Below are 26831 nucleotides of genomic sequence, written 5' to 3' on the forward strand. Positions count from 1 at the left end.
GTACCTGTTGATGGAACCTGCATGCCTATAGATGAATGTGCGAGTGCCACTAGATAAATATCTTTATCACGCGTGAAAAATTGGCAAAAATTCACTTATTTATGTTATAACGATTTTTTGTCATTGTGCCTTTTTTCATTCCTTAGGGGGCTACACTGGAGACATTCACTCCAATTCAAACCTGGCCAATAAGAATGACCTTTTTGAATACAACTTCACTACTGGTCAGTGGACTGAGTGGAAGTTCGAGGGCCGGTACGTACCATCCTGACATTTGCACATTTGAATATTTTGTAATCTGTTTCAGAACTTCTGTATGACATATGTTATAAATAGGCTGCATTTTTTCAGAACATTTTTACTAATTGTCATCATAACAAAACTGATTGTTGAAGAAACAAAAACATGAAAAAAAGATCTAACAGGACACGAGTCGAGAGCTTATTAGAAGAACAGAAAAGATGCTTGCACATCTATGCATGTTGGCTCTATCACACTCAACTCTGATGTGATGAAATCATGATGTTAGCAGTGGAGCTTAGGAGAGGAGATATTGACTAGAGAGACATTCATACATAGCTAAATTTTTAATGGGTCCTTTTATTGTCAGGTCTGGTTTAGTATTTCATAAGGGGAGTATTGCAGTGTCACTGATGAATGAAGTGCTCATAAAACGCTGTAATGGTGACTTTGCTCACTGTTCAGCTTCAAGCACATACCTTTTACCATCTGTGTAGCACGTGATAGGTTGTGCAATGGATTTTGTCAAATTTAGCCTGTAAAGTAAGATGTGTGACTCACTGGAACTTTGCCTTTCATTATTCTAGCTGCCATGCTCCACGTATTGTTGTCTTTGAAAGGAAGTATGAAAACTTGATTTCTGGTTAGCTGATGCCATTTTTAGCTTCATCAATGGGGCAGTGTTGGAAGCGTAATGGTTCTAGCATCACTGGAGCTGTCTTGAACGGTCGCCAACTGATGCTAAGTTTAAAGTTGTACCTTGACTCTTAGAACGGTCCATGCATGAAGACCATTTCAGCGGGGCATTATAGCGCATATCACTGTAGGGAGACCGTACAAATGAACAGAAGTACACATTGCAATGACAAGGTGCTTTGGAGGAATAAAGGTTCATTCACTAAATTACTAGCACCCTGCGTGCTCTGTGCTGTGTCTTAATGTATAATGTAATATGGGGCACCAATTTTTGCCTCCTTAAACTCCATGATAGGGATTGTTCCTTGATTTCTGTATCAGTTGATCAAAGGGGAAGGTATAAATTTGCAAATAAGCATGAAAAGAATTGTAGCTTGATTAAATGGTGAAACATTCATTCCTTTTTTAAATTGTAACTAGTCTTACTCAAGCTGATTGCAGAAGAGGTTGAATGAGAGCACTTATATGTTGACACAGCCATGACAGTTTTTGAGGCAGGGCTTTCAACTAAGCTCGTTTATGTTAATGAGTAAACATGCCATCTCTCTCTCTCTCTTTTTTTTATTTTCTACAAAAGCATGCCAGTGCCTCGGTCAGCTCATGGGGCAGCAGTGTATGATGGTCGCCTCTGGATCTTTGCCGGTTATGATGGCAATGCACGGCTCAATGACATGTGGTGTGTCTCCTTGCTAGGCGACTCCAAGACCTGGGAAGAAGTGAGTTCGAAAATTCGTGCAAAAGTTAACAGTTTTGTGAGCAGTGTTGTTAATTGAGTTGAGTGGCACCTTCTAATACAAGCTGAGAAAAATATGCTTGGCTAAGTTTGTAATGCTTTATTTGCATTTCCTTGGTAAACATTTTTTTTTTCCTTGAGCTGCAATTAATTAAGCATTATCGCTTGTGTGATTTCTGCTTTTTGACTTCCCCGTGTTTGCGGCGAATCACAAATGTTCACCATTTTATTTCATAGACCATATTGCGGGAAAAGTATGTTAAAGGGACACTGAGGAGAGCTCTATTAATATTTTTTTTATAGCAAAATCCGATAGTTCGGCATTTCATGGCTTTGTTGCCACTTTGTTGGCAGCGAAAGATGCATTTATTTCTAAGAAATTTGGATTCGAAGTTGAAAAAGTTTTTCCCGCCGCTCTGATTCAAACTTGGGATTCTCCTATGACGACACAGGACTAAGCGACGTGAAACATGATGTGCACATGACGTAACGCAGACTCCGTGATTTCCGGCCACCAGCAGTGCGGCCCAGCAGCAGCCGTAAAGAAAGCTACCGCCGGCCGCACGTTGAAGGCTATCGGCTATTGCGGCCGTCGCTTCGTTTACGTTTGCACCGGCGTTTTGCCAGCGTTACAATGGATCCCGTTCTCGAAGTCGTCAACTAAGTTCTCGCAAATAGACACCTTTAGCATACCGTGTACCTTGTTACCGTTAGTGGAATACCGGGAGCCCCCATACCGCTGTGAGCAAGCGCTGATTGGTCCCGGCGCTGCGGGAGCGCGCGTAGCTGTCGGGTACGTGGCGCCATCTGGCGACGTCAAGGAGATTTGCGCATGCATTTGCTGCGCCTCAGTGATTCGTGGCTTCTCGTGTCCTAGTGTTGCTAGAACTATTGATTCTAGCAACACTGTTTTGTCCTATGACGTCATGAAGCTTGTACTTGCGAGTTTGGCCTGTGGCGGCGATACCTGTATTTTGGTTCTTGCTCTTTTCTACGTTACAAGAGCTTTCTTGTCAGTATGAGTGGCGTTTTTGTAATCAGGAGCTGGTATTCTGTCGATACAAGCCAACTTCAATTTCTCCTCAGTGTCCCTTTAAAACATGTGGCTCGGCCAATGTGCGATGTTACATCTTTGTCACATGACAGATGATGAGTGCGGGTTACTGCTTGCAGTCTTGACATTTTAAAAAGCATGAGTTGTATCCAGAATGGGACCTATGATGAAAAAGAGATTATTTCTTAGTTGTTAGTGAATTAGTTGAAACCTGTGCCTTTTTGTGTCAGACTCTCTTTAATCTTGCATTGGGTTCGCTGTTCCAGATGAAGCCGTACTGTACTGAGGTACTTCAAGATACGTAAATAAAATACACCTCTGTTTTGAATCTGACAAGCAATAATACATTTGAGGGATACTGTGTGATAATATTATGGGTGGATCACATGTTGCTAACCTTAGTAAGCTATATCAATGTATACTGGGCGTACTTTTGTCTTGTCTTTTGCATTCATTCATTAAGTGGTGTATACAATGTGTGCTTTCTATTGTATCTGTGACTGATTCACCTGTTAAAGTGTATCAACCGAAAATTGTATGAAGTGCCACCTGCACTGAAAGTAATTACGTTATGTGTAGTTTTTCATTATAGTTGCTCCTGACACTTCTGAATATTTTCTGAGAGAACATCAACCCCAAATCATTGCACTTTCATTGGAGTAGTTGTTGCATTAACTGATTCCAACAGTGTGCAGTGGAAATTTCTTGTGTGCCTGGTTTTTGGGAATGTATGCTGTTTGTCCCAAATAAGGTCGCTGTACTATTCATCCTACACTTCAGCTACTCAGTGCCTGCCGCATGTGACGTCATCGTGTGTAAAAATTGATGTTGACAGAAGTTATCAGAAAACCCTGCTTAAACTGAACTTATTTAATTGAAGCAACATTGACAGCTTTGCTTAGATTATGTAAGCAATTTTCATACTATACTCAAAAGCCTGTTCGTGCCAGCAGTGCTACATAAATTACTTTTTAAGCTGGGTGATGTTGAAATACTGCGGGACTTAGGATTGTGCATAAAATTTTCCATATGCAGTAAATTTGGCATTCATCAGCCTTGCATGGTGGAGGCGCGAGTTTGATTCCGAGTGTCACCAGGTACTCACCAGATTCCATTTGGTAGAAGCTTTCCCCTGGCCTGGTTCACGTATTTTCTGGGGTGAAATGCTTGAAAAACGGGTCTTTGACCCCAATTTGAGTAGACACAAATGCCTTGTGCCGTGCCGTTGTTTGGCAAAATGGCCCTTGCACCATTAAAATTTATGATCATCGTTATCAAATTTGATGTCAAGTTATAAGTTTTCGAAATGTGGCTTTATATACAATCCATTTTTTTAAACTAATATGCATCTGTCTGACCAAATTTACTATTAGAAGCAGAACAGCTCTGTCATCACTTACTTTGTCTGGAGATTGCGTAGTCCATAGATGTGTGCGTAAAACAGAGAATTTGGAACTAACGAGTTTTGACTGCCGTCTAGGTTGGCTGCTTTGGTTTGGTTCAGTGCTAGACACAATTAAGCTAAAGGAATTGCAATGCAGGGAGTGTCTGCGGCCACCTTCAGCTGTGGCTTTCATTCTGCTTGGATGCATTGCAGGTACCTCAGCGAGGTGACTGTCCACCAACGTGCTGCAACTTCCCGGTGGCCGTGGCTCGTGACAGCATGTTTGTCTTCTCTGGCCAGAGCGGCGCAAAGATCACTAACAGCCTTTTCCAGTTTCATTTCAAGGACAAATAGTGAGTGAAGAAGTGTCGATTCACCCTTCTCTCAGTTCCAAACTAAAAGGGTGCTACGCATTGCAAAACCAGGTAGTAGAACAGTGCAAGACGACAGACTGCACATTAGGAGCATGGAGACAGCACATGGTTTGCACTGTTTTATTCCTGTCCGTCATAGCCCACCAACTGACTGGCATAGGATTTATACCTGATCAGTTTGCCAAACTCAGAGAAGAATCTTAGTGTTGTGCACTGTGCTTACGACTTCAGTTTAGAATCATACTTCACTAGTAAGCACTGCTTAAAATGTTCTGTTCATAAGCCACAGAAGCTTTTCTGTTCATATCGCTAGACTTCTCTTAGTGCATATTATATCTGTATGTCTTGGTTTCACAGTAGAATCCGGATAATTTGAACCTGCTTAATTTGAAGTTCTGGTTTATTCAAACTGCTACTTTCGCCCCATGAACATCTCGTGTCGTCTCCCCTTAATTTGTCTCATGAAGCCTGTATGAACTAATGTGTTTCAGGTCAGCATAAGCGCTTTAGCAGCCTGTTAAAAGAAGGCGGAGCTAACACCACAGTTGTGTAACCGAGGGCTCCGGTTATTGGCAGACAAAAAGAAACAGTACATGCTACACTATGCACTTGCTATCAGGAAGTGCGGCCTATTTGTCCATGTAGATTGACTCAAGCCAATAGACTGCAGTGGTGGCCGAGTGGTTGATCATCCGCCTTGCATGCGGGAGGTGCGGGGTTTGATCCCCTGTGCCGCCGGGTACCCACCGGTGATACAATGGGTACAAGCTTTCCCCTGGCCTGGTGCTTGGCTTATTCAGGGTGAAATGCTTGGGATCTGGTTCTTTGACCCCACCTTGAGGAAAATCACCACAAATGGGCTTTTTCCGCACGAGACATATTTAAGTTTGTTTGACGGAAGAATGAATCCCTGGCCTGTCAACGCAACGGTTCAAATTATGCGTACTCTTTCTTTGATGAGCATGGCCAAACAGACCAACCCTTGTCATGCCTCTGCCATGTGGCTTTTGCAAATGTCATGGGGGCTTGCATTGTAATGTGCATACAGTGCTGTCATCACCTTTATCATCAAACTGGCATCACCAGTTGATATGTGTGGAACCATCTGTAGAAAGGCACTGTAATGATGTCTGTTTCCTTGTGATGAGGTTGTACTGGCAGCTTTGTCATTTTTTTTTACCCTGTTATAATTATGATTATTTGTCATTATGTACCATAATTTAATAATGACAATGTTATAATTATAAATGATATTAATCATTATTTAGAAGGTTATATGGTGTGTATTAATTGGCCTCATGGTGCCCCAATTGCTTCTACAGTTCTGTTTTAACACATGCTGTTTGGTCATAAACAGTGCAAAATAGAGGGAGGCAGGAAACAAGAGGATAGTGCTGACATTCTTCTATGCGCCTTATTTTGCATTGTTCACCAGATGGGCTTATATCTATTTGCATAGTTGTTCACCCTGGCTGCTGTGCCGCACTTCACTTAAATGCGTGCTGTAAGAAATTTTATTGTTCTAGAATAAAAGTGTCGTGGAACGTGCTTCCTTCTAGCTGGAGCAGGATTTCCACGGAGCACATCTTGCGGGGTGCGCCGGCACCACCCACACGGCGGTACGGCCACACCATGGTTGCATTCGATCGACACCTGTACGTCTTTGGAGGCACCGCTGACAGCACACTGCCCAATGACCTGCACTGGTGAGTTCTGCCTTTCCTGAAATGGTTTGGTTTGGTTTATTGAGGGTTTAACGTCCCAAAGCGACTGAGGCTATGAGAGACGCCGTAGTGAAGGGCTCCGAAAATTTCGACCACCTGGGGTTCTTTAACCTGCACTGACATCGCACAGCACACGGGCCTCTAGAATTTCGCCTTCATCGAAATTCAGCCGCAGCGGCCGGGATCGAACCAGCGTCTTTCGGGTCAGCAGCCGAGCGCCGTAACCATTTTCCTGAAATGGGCGCAGCTAATAACACGTGCCCCATGAAGGGTCATTGAAGTGCTCTTGTTAGTCTATTTTGGTGATTCTTTGAACTTCTCTCTGTATTTCACAGCTTCATTGCACTAGAATGATTTTTGTTGTACCACTGGATATCAAGTGCCGTTATTGACTCATTCTCTTCTAAGTTAACGGGAAAAGTTAGTCTCACTATACGGCAGTAAATGTTTGCTGCGATTGATACATCATCGCAACCCTGTCTGAGGATTATCTTCTTCTCTTGACTACATCTTATAAACCAGAAGCAGCACTTTTGCGGAGTATTTAATGGCTTAGGTAGGCCACACTGGCTCTTGAATACTGAGATCAGCGTTGACATTTTAATTTGGTCAGCTCTGCATGTTTTTTGGTTCATTATATTTAGTAACCAGTGATGAATCATGTTGAGTGGCACGCTATGAGAACCTTCAGGCTTTGTCGTGGGGACTTTACTTTGGGACTTAAGGTAGACCAGGTTCAGGCAAGTTTCTGAGGAAACTATGAAGCTTTGTGAAAACTTTTAAGGCCATTTAGAATGTGTTTGAAAACTTCGAGTCTCTGTGAAAGCTTGGCTGAAACGAGGAGTTTTTGATCTACAAGCATTTTATGCTAATAAAGGGGCACCAATGACCTTTCGTTGACCAGCGATTATGAGCACTTTGTGAGTTGCTGTCTTCCAGCCCTTGTATCTTCTAGCTTGCTAGCACTGCCGAGAGGAAAAGTCTTAACGACACAGTAATGGCAGTAATGGCAGTATTAGTGGATTGTGTTTCAGAAGCTTGCAAACCAAGTCTATAATTCGGTTGCACTAGTATATATACTTATCTGACACCATCTGATATAAGCTCAGGACACGATGTGTTGCAAGTATGTATGTAGCAGTTTTGCTTCCATCATTCTGTCATTTCATGCCATTTTCTTCTCTTTGTTGATTTTCATTTCATTCTGCATAGAAAGTGGAGCAGGAACTGAAGGTTGAAGATGAGGTGGAAGCTTCTGGCCCATGGCGCAAAATTGGCATACAGCATAATTCCGGGCATAACAAAAGTACACAAATGTTCAGATGTTTTCAGTAGACTTGGACATGAATGGGTACATGTAGAAAGGAGCATTTCCTGTCTAACAACCTTCCGTTATAATTCTGGCGTATAAAAGGTGAACTCTTGCTTGCTAAATATGCAGTGACTGCAGAGTTATCTTGTTTGTTCGTGGAATTCACAACTCTTACTCATGTTTCAGCTTTGACCTAGATTCCCAGACATGGTCTATCATCCAGCCATCCCCAGATAGCGAGGTAAGCTTTCAGTGAGAGTCTTTGATTTCATTCTCATTTGCCGATGCCTCAATTAGTAATGAGAAGAGGCTTTGCTTGAAAAAAAATGTAAAATTATTTTTTCTTTCACAAACTTCTTAGGGCAGAGTAACCTAAAAAAAAAATTTGCCTTCTAGTACCTAGCTGTGATGAAATGCTCAGTACCACGAAGTAAACTTAAAGGAGACTTTATTTCTTGACACTTTCTCTACTTTGAAGGTTTTGGCAGACCGGATATGCCTAATTAAAGTGTCCTTTTTATACCACAAATGCCTAACAGGCATGTCACTTTTATCATCTTAGACATCAAGATTGAGGTAAACAGAAAAATGGCGTTTTCTCTTACCCTGGCCCATTGAGTGTGAAGTGAACCGTGTACCGCATGGTGACACGGGTGTCTCTTGCTGACAGGTTCCCTCCGGTCGGCTGTTCCATGCAGCAGCAGTGGTTGGGGAGGCTCAGTATATTTTTGGTGGCACAGTGGACAACAATGTGCGCAGCCGTGAGATGTTCCGGTTCCAGTTCTCCTGTTACCCAAAGTGCACGCTGCATGATGACTTCGGGCGCCTGCTTGAGACACAGCAGTTCTGTGACGTCCAGTTTCTTGTGGGTCTGGTGAGTGGGATCAGATTGGTGTCTGTATAGGCAGCATGAAGTGGCATGGGAGCTTTTTTGTATTTGCATAACTTTTGTTGTAATTACATTGATGAGCCGGACCGTTTGAAGGTGGTACAGTAGATGGGTGAAATTCACAAAAAGCAGTGGGCACATAACAAAAAACAGCCTGTGAGCTGAGCAAACCATACTTAAATGCAGGCATAATAGCACCATTGAATACAGAACTAAGTGCCATATGTGACCGGAGCAAATAACGAGGCCTTGGGAACTGTTAGCATAAAATAAATTATTATTGTAGTGTACCTAGGATACTAGTAGAATGTCGTGTTTTGTTGACTCCAGCTAGTAAGCTGTATAATTAGTGCCAAAAAAAATCGGTAGCTTGGCTAATTTGTATGAATTCATGCTGTACCGTGACTTAACAACAGCAACAGGGGAAAAAGCTTGCCTGTGTCCTTTTCTTTGCTGTTTGCCATTGTGTACGTGAATAGTACCTGCACTACATTTTAGTGCTTGTGTTGTCAGTGGCAAATTAAGTGAATTCTGCCTTAACGGGAGGGCGTGGAAGGGGGGGGGGGGTGTTCTAACATTTGTTATGATATCCCTCGAGATAACATAGTTGTTTGTTCTTTAAGCATTAGCATGGCAGTTACCTGTACAGGTAGTCCTGAAGCATGTACATTACCTGAGTGTATTGTTTTCAAAACTGTTTCAACTTTTCGTTTAGTTTAGACTAGGCTTTGACATGCATTTTACGTCTGTGTTAAAACAAAAACTGGGGGAAAAAAAAAAATTAAGAAGCCAGAAATTTTTAGGTTTTTTTCATTTCCTTTTTTGTTTAATGACCTGTGATAAAAAAATAAGCATTAAATTTTTATTCAAATCTAATGCAATGCCACAGTGAATTGCTATCTAGATTGTCGTTTGATCTTCATCAAACACCACTTGTATCTTTTTTTTTTTGTTTAATAATAAAGCCCGTTTTGTGCAGGAGGAAGTCTCCATTGTGGCCCATGTTGCTTTCGTGGCTGCCCGGTCAACCTGGCTTCGCGACAAGATCCGTAAAGCCCGAGAAGCTCAAGCAACAGCCCAGGTAGGCTGCATATCTCTCCAGCAGTCAGCCAGCATAATTGTCAACACACAGGGAGCCTTTTGTGAGTTTTGCTTCCTGGGCCGTAATTTTTTTTTTTATTAACAGATGGAGTTGAAAGGTTTTGCATTCAAATGAAAGTTTGAAATGCCTTGTTTTCCATGAACACTTCAATTCTCAATTTTTTCATCAGTAGCATTGCGCCAATGCAACTTTTGCGTTCTGCTGACCCGAAAGACATGGGTTCGATGCTGGCTGCGGCAGTCGAATTTCGATGGAGGCGAAATTCTAGAGGCCCTTGTACTGTGCGATGTCAGTGCACGTTAAAGAACCCCAGGTGGTCAAAATTTCCAGAGCCCTTCACTTCCAGAGCCCTCATAGCCTGAGTGGCTTTGGGACATTAAACCCCAATAAATCAAATCAAATCAAAACCACTTTTGCATTAGTCAGTGCTTTTTGGCAGACAGAAAAATTAGGGTGGCTATTCTTCCTCACCCACCTCACAGCCTGGGCATTGCGTCATAAACTTCTGGCTGTTTCACAAGAAGATCATTCCGCTAAAATGGCTCGCAGTGGCTAGTGCTTCGTTCACTAGAGTGTTTTACCACCAGTAGGGACTAAATTGAACTAGGGGCTGTGTGGGATCCTGGGATAGGGAAGATTCCAAATTTCACTTGAACGTAGCGTCTTTCAACTGCATTACTTGAAAAACAACTTGCCATCCAGGTGGCAAAACTTACCGAGTTCCCTTTGTGTGAAATACGAACTTGCCGGACCAATCGAAATGTCTGTGCATGCAGGGATCCCTTGTGTTCTGTCCACAGGCTGAAGCCAGTTTGGAATGGGGGGCCAGCGGCACAGCGCAGGCATCAGCCATGCTTCAGGTGCGGTTGCCAGATGCTGTGCCGGAGGCATTTGAACTTGTGCTCACGTACATCTACACAGATCGAATTGACCCCACAAAAAAGAGTGAGTCTGCTTCTTGTGAAAAATATTTGATGGAGTACTTTCCTCTGTTTGGTTATGTTGTACAGGAAAAAATCTTTGATTGCTTTATACTTTTTGTGCTTTCTCTTTGACACATATGCGTGTTCCTGTGCAGTTTACATTTGGTTGTAATTATGCATTGAGAGAGCTTTTTTTGTTTACATGTTTTCAACAGTGTTGGCGGTCTTTCTTTAAATGTATCTAGTAGAGTTCTCATAACTGAGACTGAAAAATAACTCAACTCTGCTTGACTGAAGTGGGTGTTTCTTGTCCAAGCACTTAAATTTAACCTGGTGTGATGGAGTGGACTGAGTAGGCTGGCTGTGTGACATTGGTGTGAAAGTCTGATGCCCAAAGTTAAAGTAAATTACAATAGCAGGTGTATGTTATTCTGCAAGCATTTTGAGGCAATATTAGACCATTTGGCTTTGCTATGGAGCTTTAAAAAGCCCTTCTTAGAGTGCTTGAATGAAATACTCTTGTGATGTAGTAATAGGCCTCTAAATCATTTTTGTCATGTTGGTTGTTTTGGTTGTGTTTGACTGAGTCAGTGACCCCTTTAGTTAACTAATCCAGCATGACTAAGCTGAATGAAATACAGTAGAATCTCAATGATACGAATCTCGCAAGGTTGTGAAAAAAAATTGTATCATCAGAAATTTTGTAGCATCATGGGCAATCAGCGAAAATTAACTGTTAAAAAACATCTCATGTTGCTTTGAGACAAAAGATAGATGTGTATCTTGACTAGACAATACCTATCTTTTATGACCTATTTTTTGGCAAGACAAAAAAATAGGTGTGCATGTTGTGCATCGATAAAATGCAGTTTCAATTTAGCTTAGCATTGCTGCCTTCATATTCAGTTTAACAGAATTAACAAAAGGATGTGTTCTAAAAAGGTATATGTAGTCACTTTTAATGCACCTTCCCCTTAAAGTATGAGGCCACTTTTAAAATGCAGTGTTTTTGATAAAGTTTAGTTTCTCAAATTTTGTTTTATCAAAATGCCGATTCAGTCCTCCTTTGCCCTGCAGTGGGTGTAGTCAGGCTGATGATGATGATGACCTTAAAGTTTTTTGGTTTATTGGGGTTTAACGTCCCAAAATGACTCAGGCTGTGAGGGACGCCGTAGTGAAGGGCTCCGGAAATTTCGACCACCTGAGGTTCTTTGATGTGCACTGACATTGTATGAGGCCAGAAGATAAAGGTTTAAGGGGGGACGCTGGTCTTGAAAAGAAAATTTTATTAATTTAGTCATAGTTATGAAATTTTCAGGGCACATGTATTTTTGTGCGCTGATTCTAGATATGTCATTTAATTTCATGTAAAACAATTCCTTGAGCACTTATGCACTTTTTATGCAAGTATTTTGCGAAGAGTTTTGAAGAAAATTTGATGCGGGAAACTCGCTGAAATGTATGCCATTTGGTTCTCTTGACACCAAGGAATAAAATACGGGTAAAATTATCATCCTGGCTCTCATAGAACTTGAGTAATAGGGTACTGAAGCTGCCACTTCAGAAACAGGCATACACACTTTCCTTCTCATTTATGAAGCGACAAGTTCAAAACTCTATAACTTAAGTTCTGTGATAGGCAGGAAGACAATTTTACCCTTATTGTATTCCTCATTATCAAGAGAACCCAATGGCATACATTTCAGCGAGTTTCCCGCAGCAAATTTTCTTCAAAACTCTCCGCAAAATACTAGCATAAAAAGTGCATAAGTGCTCAAGGAATTGTTTTACATGAAATGAAATGACATGTTTAGAATCAGCACACAAAAATACATATTCCCTGAAGATTTCGTAACTGTGACTTCATTAATAAAACTTTTTTTTTTCAAGACCAGTGTCCCTCCTTAATTGCACGCTGCACATTTTTTCAGTTTGTTTTTTGAGCACTCCTGAAAAGTTGTGAACGCCCTTGAGAACCTGAAAACTTTGTCTCAGCACCTCTAAGAGTCCTGTGCCTTGTATTTTTCTTATTCCTTCTCGATTCAGGTAGAGACCCGATGAGTGACCGCATTGTTCTTCTCATGATGGATGTTTACAGGCTGGCTGTTCAGGTTAGCTCGAATTCCTCAGAACTCTGAAGCCGTATCTCTGCTTTGACATTGGTTTTTGGTACCATAAATAATTACATTTGTCAGCTGTATATGTAATGATTAAGGCCCCTAATTTTTTACGGCGGAAAATCTTAAAATTACACAAACTGAGAACAAAGACTCTGCAGTATTCCATGGCACGCCTGCTGCACTTGTTAATGCTTGCGGCTTTTCGCACAGAAGAAGCCCAAAGTATTTGAGAGTTGGCTTTCCCTTGCAGTTCATGCGTCTAGTGGGTGAACTCACTGTTGGTATTTCAAGGAGAGCGGGAAAAAATTAACGCTATATTCGTAGTTCCAAATATATCATCTGCTTTCGGAAGCAGATGATTGAAGAAAAAAAAAAACCCACCTTATATTTGTACAAGTGTGGTTGTATTGCTTTCAACAGATGTTAGTACCATGACTCATCTCATAGATACAGGGGGGCACGTTGCTTCCAAAACAGCAGTGCTTGACGTAATAGCTTGCTTGAGCTAATTGGGGATCAAGCTTGTCATGGCGTCAGCAGAACTTTTTCCTTACCAGATTCTGTGTCCCCGTCATTCTAGTGTTCCTCTGACATTGACAAACAATATATAAAATAAAGATTGTGGATGCCAACGCACAGTTTCACTAAAAATGCTAAAATCCGCTATTTCTCATGTAATTATGGAATCACGGGAAACTAGGGGTCTCAGTCATAAAAGTTTAGAAGAGTGCGGTGAGGGACTAGGGATAGTAGTGATAGTAGTCCTTTTGCGCAGTTACTTTTGTTCTCATAATATAGTCTCAGTCATAATCGTAATAAAACTATGTTGCAGAACCTTTCGGTAAAGGGGGCTGCAAACAGTTTAAACAAGGCTTAGAACTGCTACTGGCATTTGGAGCCTCCTTAGGCCATGTTGACAGAACACAAATACCACATTCTCCGGCAGCTAACTTGCTTTGGCATCCGCTATCTCTTGAAGCCATGCCAGTTGTGAAAGCAAGGTTATGTGGAAGCTGGAACATGTCACTTGTATTTTGTGCCGACAAGTTTCTTTAGTGCGTGTCCCCTCATCACTCCATTTTCTAACATTGTCGTTATCTGCCCATTTACTAAACGTCATGTCAGTGAGGAGGTTTTACATGTGTATTTTGTGCAATAGTGGGAGGACCAACCTATATTCTCACGAGCCCTGTCTTTTGCATTGGCAGTTCCACATGAGGCGCCTGGAACATCTGTGCGTGCAGTATCTTGAAGCAGCCATCAACCATCGTAATGTCCTCGTTGCTCTGCAAAATGCATCTGACCTCCGTCTGGATTTCATCAAGGTTGGTTGATGGTGTAGCAAGCATTAATCTCTTTAAACAATGGTGGTGATATTGCTTTGTTTTCACCTAACTTTACGTAATTTTCTGAGTATAGCTAGTGTTTCTGTGCTGTTGCTTACAGCTGCATTTTTCTGGTCTTGAAATCGCTTTTTTTTTTTTAATTTTTAGTGCGACCGTCTTTGTTTCGGAGGTCATGATTTTAGCAAAGCATGTGCTTTAAATCAAGCTGTAACAAAAAGACTTCCCTAATTTTGTTCCTTCAGTCGGATTGACCATAGGAGGGGTCCAGCTGCACTATGTTCCAGTTCTTCTCATCGGGGGTTGTGCTAGTACAAAACTTTTAACGCGAGTATCAGCATTCCTGGTGCCTTAGGACTTTTTTGTAACCTGTGTGCCACCCCTGCATGCAGGAGTTCTGCCTGAAGTTCATTGTGAAGGAGAGCACCTACAACCAGATTGTCATGAGCAAGGAGTTTGAGACTATCGCCCAGCCACTCATGGTGGAGATCATACGGCGACGGCAGATGCCCTCTGTACGCTCACTGCTTGAGCCACTGTTTGACTATGCAGGCAAGGGGTCCTTGTTATCAGTAAATAAACCTGTTAAGGTGCCATTAGGGATTTTAGAGTGTGTCATGGGGAAATGTGTGGGAAAGGGAAAATGTTAGGTTGCAGCTAAGACTGAATGATATGATAAGTAAACGTGAATGCAACTTCTAGGCTATAAAGCTTACTTGTGTTTACTTCAGTGTTGTTAGTTTGTCCCGGCCAAGATATTACGGAGTATGATTCAGTAATCAAACTCTTGGCATGCCCTACCTAAAGAAAATTAGGAAGTACTTTGAACATATTTTAGCACATACCACTGGTACGCTCGCTTGTGAACCCAAAAAACCATCATATCTTCTCTACAGAACACATGAAAAAATTTCAAGCGCCGAAGCACACTCCGTAATATTTTGGCCACATCTGCACAAAACCTTGTTTTCTGTTTCGTTGCATGGGATGTGTTGTCTAGTAGATATTCGCACCGCGTGCTTGCTTTGTTCTTGAACAGTGATGATTGCGTGCATGCAGTTCTTTAATATTTGAGACTGCTCACGATGATGCAGTGGGTTATATAGGGAGGTCTGTGATAGCAAGTAGGGCAGAGAGCCGTGATCATCCTGATCTTAACAGCTTCCAAGTGTGGGCAAGTGTGTGTTTGCTTTTGGGAGAATAGATCTGCCAAGTAAACAGGCAGCTTTTGCCAGAACAAATAAATAAAAGTAAATATAGCAGAACATTGTGTTCAAATTCCCTTTCCCCCCCCCCCTCTTTTTTTCTTTTTTACAAATTGTGTTCTGTCTTGGCATGTTTGTGTCCAGGAGATTCAAAGCTAGGTCAAAAAAGAGGATGGTAGTTATAATTGCAGGTCATTTTGATATGGTGAGGAAAACCGAGTGTTTGGAAACAAAAAGGCTGGCGTGGGTCATTCATTTGTTGCACATTCTTACCTCTGTTTCTTTTTTACTATGGACACTTGTGACTGCTGTTTCAGCAACTTTTGAAACACCAAGACTTGGACCTGTCTGGTTTTGTAAAGTGATGCTATGATTTAAAACAAATTATGCTATTGTTTGACCTTCAGCAACCAAACTCTCTTTTTATGTTCTGTTTTGATTACCCTACTTATATTTCACTTCTCAATGACAACTCATGCCAATTTCAGTGAAATGTCGTGTGTGGTGTGTGTGTGCATTATTTATGCGTAGAGTAGTGTAGAAAAACAGGCATTTATAAATCATCATTGAAAGGAAACAGTGTTGTGGTAAGCTTTAATTTGTGTTACATGTTCAGTGAATAATGACAAAAAAAAAAAAAACTTATGAGTATGGGCAGTAGCTTGTTTGAGGAATTAAAATTGCATCATCCCTTTTTCTTTTCCCCACTGTTTGCAAACCCTCTAACGAGCCATCTCATCTCTGCAGGCACAACATTGGAGCAAGACATGGAGATATTCCTGAAGGAGACGGGTCGAGAGTTTTGTGACATCACTCTGCTGCTTGATGGGCACCCCATCCCTGCTCACAAGTCGGTGCTTGTGGCTCGGTGCAGCTACTTTGAAGCCATGTTCAGGTCTTTCATGCCCGACCACAACACAGTGAATGTAAGTATCACTGCTTAATTGTCCAGAAATACTGTATTTACTCATGTAATTCACTCCGCCGTTATTATTACCCAGGTTATTTAAAAAAGAAACCTTTACTCGAACACTTTGTGCTGTCTGCTGAGCCAGGCCACCAGCAAGTATGCAGGTGTGCACAAGGCAGGCTTAGAGAGGTCGGTGCGGCTCTGTCACCATGTGTGGCTACGAAAGGGGCAAGTGGCGAGGGGGTGAATTGGGTGCCGTTTACCGGGCTCACTCGCACTGGCTGTCGCTTTACCATACAAACAGTTATGAGGGCAAACTTCCGGTAACTGCTGGTGTGCACTTAAATCTGAAACTACCGAATCGTTTGCTGTTTGGTTTGCCGCTGGTGAGCCGGGCCACATGTGAGTGCGCCAGTTTATCGCTGTTTATCTCCTTTTGCTTCTGAGAGCTGGCTTTGCAATTGTTTCATTGCGCATTTTTTTTGCTTTGAGCTGCGCACATGCCATTATGCTGACCTGCGGGGAACTACATAACATTTTTAGTCAACATTTTCTAGCCGGTGAAGGTTGCAAGTTGATGGGCAACGTACAGGTGGTAACACGCGGTATATATATTGCGCATTACAACTGTTGTAGAGGTTTTTTAGGGCGGGGTCACAAAATAGCTCTGCGTAATTTGCTCACCCCATTTTTGAAGCCTTAATTTAAAGAAAGAAAGTGTGCAGATTACGCTAGTAAATACAGTATGTTTGCTGGAACGGAGCAGCTCATCATAGACTGGCCTTGCAGAGGAGTTAACCAGAACTTCATTTTATATTTTTAAACTTCTAGATTGTGACTGTGTTTCTTGTTCGTTCTCTCTTTCCTTTTTAATCCTTTCATTCCCTTCCCCAGTGCAGGGTAGCCAACCGGAAACCTTTCTGGTTAACCTCCCTGCCTTTCCCCCTCTGTATCTCTCTCTCTCTAATGGCCAGCCAAACGTGCTGCTTACAGTTAAAATATTGTCTACTGTTTGAAATGGCTGGCTGGCATAGTGTCTCGTTTTTAAAAAATTGAGTGTCTCTTGTACAGTGAATGTTTGGTTGATTAAGAGAAATTAACAGTAAGAATGCAGTTACACTCACAAATTTATTAATACTTGGCACTAATGACATAGCATTTCACCATGATGCAGAAAGCAAGTAATCGGGCAGGTAGCCTGCTCTTTGAACCGAGGATTAAAAGAGCATGCTTGCTTCTTCCTACAAATTCAGTTCTCAGGCAACCTGGCAAAGCTCACTGCATGCAGCACGTGTTCAGACTGCTGCTTTGGCCAGAGGTAGACCACTTGAATATGAAAAGGACGAGTGAAAAGCAGGGATCACAATAATTTTTAATGATGCAAGGTGAAGGGAGAAGTGTGTGCATTACGGAATGTTTTATTGTGCATTGTGGGCAAGTGGTTAAACATACTTGAGACTTTTTGCCATCCTTTTGGATCAAGAAGTGCAGTAGCAACTGTATTTTGTCTTTCACGAGGGTGCACTTTTTCAAAGCCCACTTGGATAATATGAATAACATACTTTGAGAAGTGTTGCTTCCTTGGCCTTCACATCTGTTATTTCTCAAGCCCACCTTGATAACATTCTACTTTGACCAGCAAGGGAGTGCAGGAGTTTTAAATGTCATTTACTTCAGGAAAGATCCGATACTCAGCTGTCACTTTCAGACATTTGTTAGGTATTGTTTGATGCGTGGTTATTGTGTCTGTCTGGTGATGTAGCTACACTTCTGCTTTGTGTTCCCTATTTCATTTGTTTATTGTTATGTTCTGTTTAGCATGTGGCTTTTCTCTCTGTTCTGTGAGTTTCAGAGCAGAATTGCGAAAAAGAAACTGTAAGCGGTCATAACTCTATGCTGGATGGGCACTGTCTTCTCGCATGCTGTCATTTATCAAAGTGAAGCAGTGCAGATCAAACTGTGCAGTCGTGTCTGCAAATGTCAGTGGTCTGGCACATTGCATAAAGGGATCTGCACTAGTCGTGCTTATTCTAAGCATTTAGTATATTTGATGTTGTTATTTGTACTGAGCAGGCAGGAGGTCAGGAACAATGCAGTGATGTAATCTGAGATGCCCTTGAGCGATGAGAAGAATGGGTTAACAAAAGTGCTTAGTGTTTAAAACATGTTTCGTCCATATCGAAAAAGGAACTGAAATATGACATGAGCATTTGCTTTTTCACAGCACAAGTTGCAAGAACACCTGGGTGTAGTATATCTGATATTTGCACAGCATGTTTCATTAATGTGCGAGCATTATATGGCTTTATCACATCAGCAAAAAGTGTCTACGGAACGTGTCCACAAATTTGTCCGCACGATTACATCGTTCCCTGAAGATAAATGTGTGAAAGTGTGATTGTGACAGATAGTGTGTGATAAAATGTTGCCATGGAAAAAATTTTGTTGATGAGGTGCGATTAGTAGTTTGTTAATTAAACGCAAAAAAGCGCGAAAAAATACACTTAGACGTTAAAACAGCCATGGACGTCAATATAGTACACGGACGTCAGAACAGCCACGGACGTCAATATAGTATGTGGATGTTTTGCTTTCGCATTGCTCCAAGCAGGTCGCTGCAGTGATCTCAAAGTTTTTTTTACTTTAGACCGCTGAAGAAGTCTGTGAGGGGAAAGGAAGTGCTGTTCATTGTCACTTTTGAGTGAGTAGATTTTTTCTGCAAATTTCAGATTGCTATTGGCGAGATGATTCCATCTCTTCAGTCCTTCAACACTCTGCTCAGGTACATCTACTACGGCGATGTCAGCATGCCACCAGAAGATTCCTTGTATCCTTGTATTGGGGCAAAACCTTGGCAGTGGCTCTTATTTCTACACTTAGCTGTGATGCTGATTTTCAAATATGCGCAGGTACATTCCATGTGCCAAACTTTCTAGTGGTGCATTGTCTTGGTAGTGATGTGGTTAAAACATATTCTTTGGGCTGAGAGATCAGCCCCAGTTCACATCAGTTTTAATTTGCCATGGCAAAGTTCCTCGGCACCCTGAGCTGTGGTGTATAGTGTTCTGCAGCTCAGTATGGGTGTTTACCAGGGCGGGTTATTATTCTGGTAATATAATACTAAGATTATCACATTTGTGTTTCAGAACTGTTGTGGCTTAGCAGCCGTCATGTTCTGCTGCTAAGTGTGAGTTCAGAGACTCACTTCCTGATGTGGGAGACCACATTTCAATGGAGGTAACATATGTAAGCACCCTTGCTTTTGAGCGCACGTTAAAATAACCCCAGAGGTTCATAATGAATTCAGAGTCCACCATTATGGGGCACTTTGTAACCCAGTTGCAGCTCTCACGTGAAAAGCAACAACATTATTTGTTTCTTTACCTTGTTTGTGTTGTGCAGTGCCAAAATTATTGTTTGCGAGATGTTAGCAGGAAAGGATATATATCACACCATTCACCACAGATTCCTGTAAGCTTTGTCAAGCATTTAATATTTGTCTGAATTCTTAAAGAGTGTCAAACCTACCGCAGTGGCTTTGGCATTCGGTTGGTGATCCCAAGGTCTCAGGATCGAATCCCGTGTACAGCGGCTGCATTTTGATGCAGACAGAATGCAAAAATGTCCATGTGTCGTGCAATGTCAGTATGCATTAAAGAACCCTAGGTGGTCCAAATTAACCCGGAGCCCTCCACTATGGCATCCCTTGCAGCTGATGTGTCGTTTTGGGACGTTAAACCCCACACATCATCATCATCACCAGCCACTACAAAACAAAGGCCTCTCCCATGCCTCTCCTCTTAACCTTGTCCTTTGCCATCTGCGGCCACCATATCCCCGCAAACTTCTTAATCACATCCGCCCACCTAACTTTCTGCCATCCTGTGCTATACTTACCTTAAACCCCAAGCACTGTACCTTAAAGTGTGTCAAAATAGAAAGTCTGTTGAAGCATGCTTAAAGCAAGAAAGCAACTGTGAGTTGATAGTTGAGTAGCATTCTTTTTTTTCTGAATAGCTAGACATTTTTCTTTACGTGAACTGCTTCATAGTGCCTGTCTAGTACCATACGGCTCTGGGAAAACTTGCTGTGAGTGTGCAAATGGTCTTGTTTGGTACAGTGGCGACATAAACCAATTGCTCAGAGCATGAAACTTATTATTGTGCATATGCTGCTGTAAATAGAGGGGCCTCTATTTCATGTTATAGAAGGCCTCATGCAGCCCACTAACCCATGGAGTATATTCCCAATGATCAGTGGAAAATGTTAGCATGCTGTAGACAAAATTGCTAGGAGCTGCATGTGTCATTTTGTTTGTCAGTGGAACTATTATAAAATCTCTTTACAACAGACCTTGATAGTGTACTAGATTTCAGTCTGTTGTAAAATAATAAAATTGCAGTATAATAATAAAATGGCAGCTACAGACATTGCTGCAGCTGTTCTCATGCATCACCACGTTACCAAGGAATACTTAAAGACAACAAACACTCTTTGCTGCCGAAACATCTGCTGTACGAAATTGCAAACCAGCTGGATGACCTACTACCATTGTATCCAGATGTACGCTTTAGCCAGAGACACGGTAAATGAAGTTAAAGCTATGGTAGAAACAAGACCAACCAAGCGTGTCAGATTGGAACATTATGTTCGACATTCATTGAACCTGGATCTGTTGTAGCTAGCTGTGCATTGCGCTTTACTGTCTGTATTCAGGTGTGCTGACAGAGCATCTTCCTTGACAGCCGGTTTCCAGGTACCTTTTCTCGGCGCCTTACTTCTATGGCTTTACCAACAATCGCTTGCAGGCCTTCTGCAAGGAAAATCTCGAGATGAATGTAACTTTTGAAAATGTCATTCAGGTAAGCAAAAAGCCATTCTTTGGCACTTTGAACTTCTCTGGATTTCTGCGCTATAGATTAAGTGAAGATATTGTTATGTTGGGCTGCAATGCATGGTTGTTCAGATGCTGCAAATTTGTGTACAGAGGAATCTTGTCAGTTTAGACTCACTTAATACAAACTTTCAATTTCTCCAGACTGCTGCTTTGGTTCTAGTGTATAAAAAGTTGTCGAGTGTAAGACACCATAGCTATTTTAAGAGGTGATATATATAGCGCTCATGCTGCATATTTATATTTTGCTTTTGAGTGTGCTTATGAGCTCTGCATTCATCTATGTCAGTTTTTTTTTAAACATTGCAGTTGCAGCATGGACTAAAAACAAAATAGTGATTTTGCATCACAACTTTTCTGTAATGGTTTAACATAAGTTCGTGTTTGGGAAAGCAGGTGAACATTTATCTAAGACGTACAGCTGAGGGTTACATGGCAATGCATTCATGCGTAAGTATGTGAGAATGTGTTGAAAATGTTTGTGTCGATTATAGTTGACAAACTTCGATGGAGATGTTTTGGCTCCCTTATCTTCATCCAGACGCTGTGCTCATAAAGCAAAGTGTCACTTCTATGTTCACACATAGACTTGCTATCCGTTCATAGCTTCAGCTGAACACAATTAGCATCACTAGCTGATTTGAGCTGGTGGGAGCCGTGATATCTTGTGTGTGAAGTCTTTTTGTCGAGTTTTTTCTTTTTCACGTATTTTCAAAACCAAATTTGTAATGGGGAAGAGGCAAGCTAAAACTAAATTACACATTTGTTAAACTAGCTTGATGTGCTACTAGAGACATTATTTCAGGAAAATAACATGCTAAGCTAATTGCTTTGTTTGAGGGAGTAAGGAAATTTTGGAAATTTTCATGTGCATTTTGTAAGGAGAGACTACCAATGGCAAGAGGGTGATATCAACCATCGCACTTCTCACAACTCAACCATTGTGTTAAGGTTTTCCACTGCATTATGGTAACAAAGGCAACACAGCAGCTGCTGACAGGAGATGCTTGGTATGATGTTGCAAAAATTGGTGATATTGCACTAATGTTTAAAATTCGTTTAAGGGCAAACAAAACTTTCAGGAAAGTGATTTTTCAGGAAGGTTAATACTTCTACAGCAAAGAGTAAAACAATTCAGTATATTTTTGAAACCTGAAGTAACTTCAAGAGTGCTAGTGTGAAAGGCAGCATGGCGATAGTATTTGAGTAATCAAACCATAAAAGGTAATGTTATTTAGATAAAATTATTCTTGAGATGCCTCAACATGACAAGCCTTACCAAACTGAATCAGTTACTGGAGCTACCAGTAGTCTTAACATTTTCCTCTGGCACTTTGTGGTATAAACTGCAATATTGCACCACGCAGCACTGCTCCCACTGTACACAGAGATGCAGTTGTTATGACCAGCACGTGGTTGGAGCTCACTTCACAAAGCAGTGTGAGTCGCCATTGAAGAGACATGCATTTGGCCACCAACAGAAGAAGCAGGGTTTTCTGCATTGTTTCTGCATGTGTGGTGTGGTGTGTTACAGCACAGTATAAATTGCTGTAAATTGCATACTATTCTACATTCACTGCCAGCACATTGTGGGTCATGCTACATGCAAATGTAAATCCAGATCCTTGTGTAGACAGTGTACGTAATTCCTCGTGAACACTTCTTCCCAGCGTATGACTTGCTTGGAATAACTTGTTACTTGAGTGAACTCCCATATTTAAGCTGGGTGTTTTCTTCTTTCACTTTTCATTTTTTAGAGGTAACTAGAGTTCTTGGGTTGACTCAAATGAAGAGACTTTATTCTGTGTTCTCTTTATTTTTATGATTAGATCTTGGAAGCAGCTGACAGGATCCAAGCCACTGACATGAAGAAGCATGCCCTGAGCTTGATCGTGCATCATTATCCAAAGGTTAGCAAGCAATGTATTTTTGTACACAAGACGATATTTGTTTACTTCAGAACCCTCTCAAGAAATGCAGCACTCGTTATATTCTGTTTTACACTAGCATGGTGCTGATAAAACGACCGTGAATACTCACATACTGCAGTGTTATTTCTTGTTGTTCTTGCATTGAAAATTTATCAGGGAACTTGCTACAAGTTGAGACATAAAAATTTACTTTACGCTTAACTACACCGATCTGTTATTACTACGTGTGCACATCCCATATCATGTGCTTAGCAACATAAGGTGCCCCATAATCGTGAGATATGACTAGAGCGATTTGAAATTGGCCAGAACAGTTTTTCCTACGGTTCCATTTAGCTGAAGCGAACTAGAAGCGTGTTTTGGTAACGTGAAGAATTCTGCTGGTTTAGGGCAACAAAAACGATGGACAGGGAAGAATAGACAACACGAGCGTGTTATCTGTCCTTCCCTACACCTTGTTTTGTCGCACTAAATCAGCTAGATATATGTTAACCAGCTAACCAAATGCACTGTATGGAACAATTTTACCCCAGTATGAGTGGGCAACTAGCTGGAGCTGGCTGCATAACTTCATTTACGAAGAAAATTTTACCCTATGTACCTTTCTTTGTTTTGTGTTCAACCATTATGACATTTCTTTCCAGGTTGCGAGATTGCCAAAGATACGAAGTCTGAGCAAAGATCTCCTGCTTGACATTCTCGAAGCCTTGGCAGACGACATGAGTGATTCCAAACTCTGCCAGGACGTGTCATCAGCCAGTCTGTGCAGCGATTCTGCCGGATCTGCAAGCCTGGTGCTCGACCCGAGCCCATATCATGAAAGTGGCTGCAAATGAACGTCGGATGAATTTCCCCCTGCTAGTGAATAGGTGAAGGGAAGAGCCGACGTTATTGACAGCTTCTGCACCAGTAGAGCACGCCAGCGAGCTCTTGGCAGCAGGGCACACGAGAAGTGCAATAAGTGTCCAGTTTGTAACGCTGTGCTAAGGAAAAAGTGGGCCAAGCTAACAACTGCAGCTCAGAAACGGTCCCCCATTGCTGTACTGGTGGCTAGCACATCTTGGCCACCACTATAGCCTCAAGTCAGAGAACAGACCAGCTGTGTTCACAACACTTGTGCTGTAGCATTTATCGCTGCAGTTGGCAGTACATATCTTTGGACAGACCCTGCGGGGATTCTCCGAGGTGTGCAAGCCTAGCATCAGAACCAAGAGTCTGTTGTAATAGCAGACATAAGCAGTCTTTGCCAAAGCATGGCTGAAAGTGAGTGCATGAGCTGACAGGGTTCATGGCATTTATATGACTAGCATGTGCCAAAATGCAGAAATATCACAGTGCCCTGCTGAGAATATCAAAGATCTGGTTGTCTCTTTCGTTGTACCGAAATTCAGTGTGACTTGCAACGTGTAAGAATGCACCAAAGTGTGATCCATGGTTTTAGAGTGGCACTGATTACATTGGGCTTTGAGGAGATGGGTTTTTAAAATTTCTGGTTTCATAGTGACCTCTCCATGCTTTTTTTACCTGCTCTGCAGATACAAAAAGGTGATAGCCTCTGTATTGTTTCAAAGCTCTCTTAGGCTATGTCTATGTAATTATTACTGACACAGTGAAAAGTCGAGAGAAGCAAGTGGATGAAAGCAAGGGGGCAGGAGCAAGAAAGATTAGCAGTGCTGGTGAAGAACTAAAAAAGAACTAAAGAGAACTAAAAAAGGTCCCGTTTGGCTATAGAAAGATACTATAAAGCTTTTTAAACCCATAAAACTAGAGTTTTATAAGTTTGAAAAAAGTCTGTAGCTTTCTGCACTAGGATGGATGTGATTATTATTCCCTTGCTTGAAATATACAGCACCATGGGTATTGGGAAAAAACAATAGAGGGCGACAGAGTATGTGTGTGTGTGTAGTGTGTGAGCTGTGGAATGCGAAAGCAGCAACAATGTGCCGTTATCAGTACGAAGTGCTGTGCTTACTGGTTTGGTTTGGTTTATGGGGTTTAACGTCCCAAAGCGACTAAGGCTATGAGAGACGCCGTAGTGGAGGGCTCCGGAAATTTCGACCACCTGGGGTTCTTTAACGTGCACTGACATCGCACAGTACACGGGCCTCTAGAATTTCTCCTCCAAAGAAATTCTAGCCGCCGCGGCCGGGATCGAACCCACGTCTTTCGGGTCAGCAGCCGAGCACCATAACCGCTGAGCCACCGCGGCGGCCTGTGCTTACTGGTTGAGTGCGATAGTATCTGCTGTGCTGTAGCTGATACAGCTGACAAGCTTTTTAAGTTTTCTGCCTTGTTATTATCACCTAAAGGATAGGCGCAGCGTAATTGTGCTAGACCCCGGTTCCACACCCACTTGCGTCACGTTTAAGTGGACTCTAGGAGATAGTTAAGTTATGGCATTACTAACTTTATAGTGAACTGTTGCTTCGTAGCAAACTGTGTGCCACAGAACGCTCTCCAGGCGCTAGTCTTTGAGCCATAATCAGTGCATTTGCAGGCTTCATTGTGCAAAGTGAAGCTTGGAATTTGAAGAGCATAAATTAAATCATGCATTACCTTGCTGTGCAGCACAGAAAAAGGGTCCTCACTTGTTGGCTCTTGAGCGAAAATGACAGGTGCCACGTCATTTAGAAAAAGCACGTAGATTGTGCATTTAAGGTTTGACTCAAGTTTATGTACAAAAATCCCGACACTCGAACTAAGCAGGTGGAGGCTGAGCAGCAAGAGGTTGAAGTAGGTTTTCGCTGCGGCGTTTCTGTGGGGTAACTCCCTGTGGGAACATACAGTCGCACTAAGTGTGACTTAACATATGGGATATGGTCAGAGCTTCCTTCACAAAACAGTCTTAACCCGGTGGTGGACTAAGATTATGCATCTAGCTGTAATCTGAGTGTTATGGCTGTCTGCAGCATTTATAATGGCACATTCCATTACTATGAGGCGCAAACCATACTATAGTCGCTGCCGTACGTTGCAGGTTATATTGAGCACGACTGTAGTGCATTTAATGGGCCATTTGGCTCTATACTGCAACAAGTTTTTCAAGGCCCTGCAACTTCTTACAGCTTCTAGTTTATGTATGTGAATAATTATATTTAGATCTTCCACCTGCAGTCCGTGAGGAATCGCAACTAAACCATGGACAGAATGACATTATAATGAAAAAAATGTATAGTCGGCAACAAAAATTTCTGGGATGCATGTGCTCGAAAACTTATTTATCGCAGCACTTCATTATGGCCCACTTGCCTGGTATTGATCCCAGAGGATGGAGCATGCATGTGTTTTCATGCCTGCTGGTATTTCGAATGATTGGCTAGCGTGACTTTACTGAAATAAATTCTGTTCTGCAAGCCCACATCCCATCAACGTATGTTGCTAGCTGTATAGGAAGGAAACCGAAGAGAAGTAGTTGAAGGAAGCTAGAAAATAATGTGTTCTGTGCACCGTTTTCTTTTCCTTGTGATGAAAAGTGCACTAGCTAAGCAAATATTGACCTTGATTAGACAAACAGTGAAGTATAAAAGTTTCTTTTCTCTTCAGAAATCAAAAAGCCTGTAGGACCAATATGAGCCTTGGGGAGGGGGGACTTCACAGCTTTGTCTAAGTCATGCCATTCCGCCTGCATCATTAGATTCTTGTTGTTTACATTTGTATCGCCCTCTTTTATGTCTGCAAATATGCATTTTCTCAGTGCTTTAGTGCTTGTGAAGATTTATTTTGAAGTGTACAAAATCAAGTGCCTATATATACTGTTACCCCTAAGTTATTATTGTATGCAGTTTCTGAAACTTATGTAACACTGTGTTAGTGGAACCAATGTTCAGCGTGTCCTAAGCTCTTTACAGTTGAAATAAAAGCGTACTTGTTGCGTGCTTCGTTTACTTGAATGAATGAATGAATGAATGAATAATGAATGAATGAATGAATGAATGAATGAATATTTCGCTTTTTGCCATTACAGAAAGCGTGGGTGACGAAATAAAAGCGGTTCACA

General features: G+C 41.8%; 1 protein-coding gene across 1 annotated transcript in view; it reads left to right on the plus strand.

Moving 5' to 3' along the window:
* LOC149364021 (leucine-zipper-like transcriptional regulator 1) overlaps window positions 1-26705 on the plus strand; it is a 30443-nt gene extending 3738 nt beyond the window's left edge. Inside the window, exons 5-20 of the mRNA XM_089574014.1 lie at window positions 147-255; window positions 1514-1652; window positions 4321-4460; window positions 6041-6187; window positions 7704-7758; window positions 8188-8391; window positions 9386-9487; window positions 10309-10453; window positions 12478-12542; window positions 13760-13876; window positions 14287-14446; window positions 15847-16025; window positions 18739-18836; window positions 20766-20871; window positions 22733-22813; window positions 23479-26705. Of these exons, the coding sequence (XP_089430140.1) occupies window positions 147-255; window positions 1514-1652; window positions 4321-4460; window positions 6041-6187; window positions 7704-7758; window positions 8188-8391; window positions 9386-9487; window positions 10309-10453; window positions 12478-12542; window positions 13760-13876; window positions 14287-14446; window positions 15847-16025; window positions 18739-18836; window positions 20766-20871; window positions 22733-22813; window positions 23479-23670 (2039 nt within the window). The 3' untranslated portion in view covers window positions 23671-26705. The remainder of the gene's footprint in view (window positions 1-146; window positions 256-1513; window positions 1653-4320; window positions 4461-6040; window positions 6188-7703; window positions 7759-8187; window positions 8392-9385; window positions 9488-10308; window positions 10454-12477; window positions 12543-13759; window positions 13877-14286; window positions 14447-15846; window positions 16026-18738; window positions 18837-20765; window positions 20872-22732; window positions 22814-23478) is intronic.
* Window positions 26706-26831: the final 126 nt, after the last annotated feature.

This window comes from Amblyomma mixtum, chromosome 2 (genome assembly GCF_055824585.1).
Source record: "Amblyomma mixtum isolate Tamu chromosome 2, ASM5582458v1, whole genome shotgun sequence".
Lineage (NCBI taxonomy): Eukaryota > Metazoa > Arthropoda > Arachnida > Ixodida > Ixodidae > Amblyomma > Amblyomma mixtum.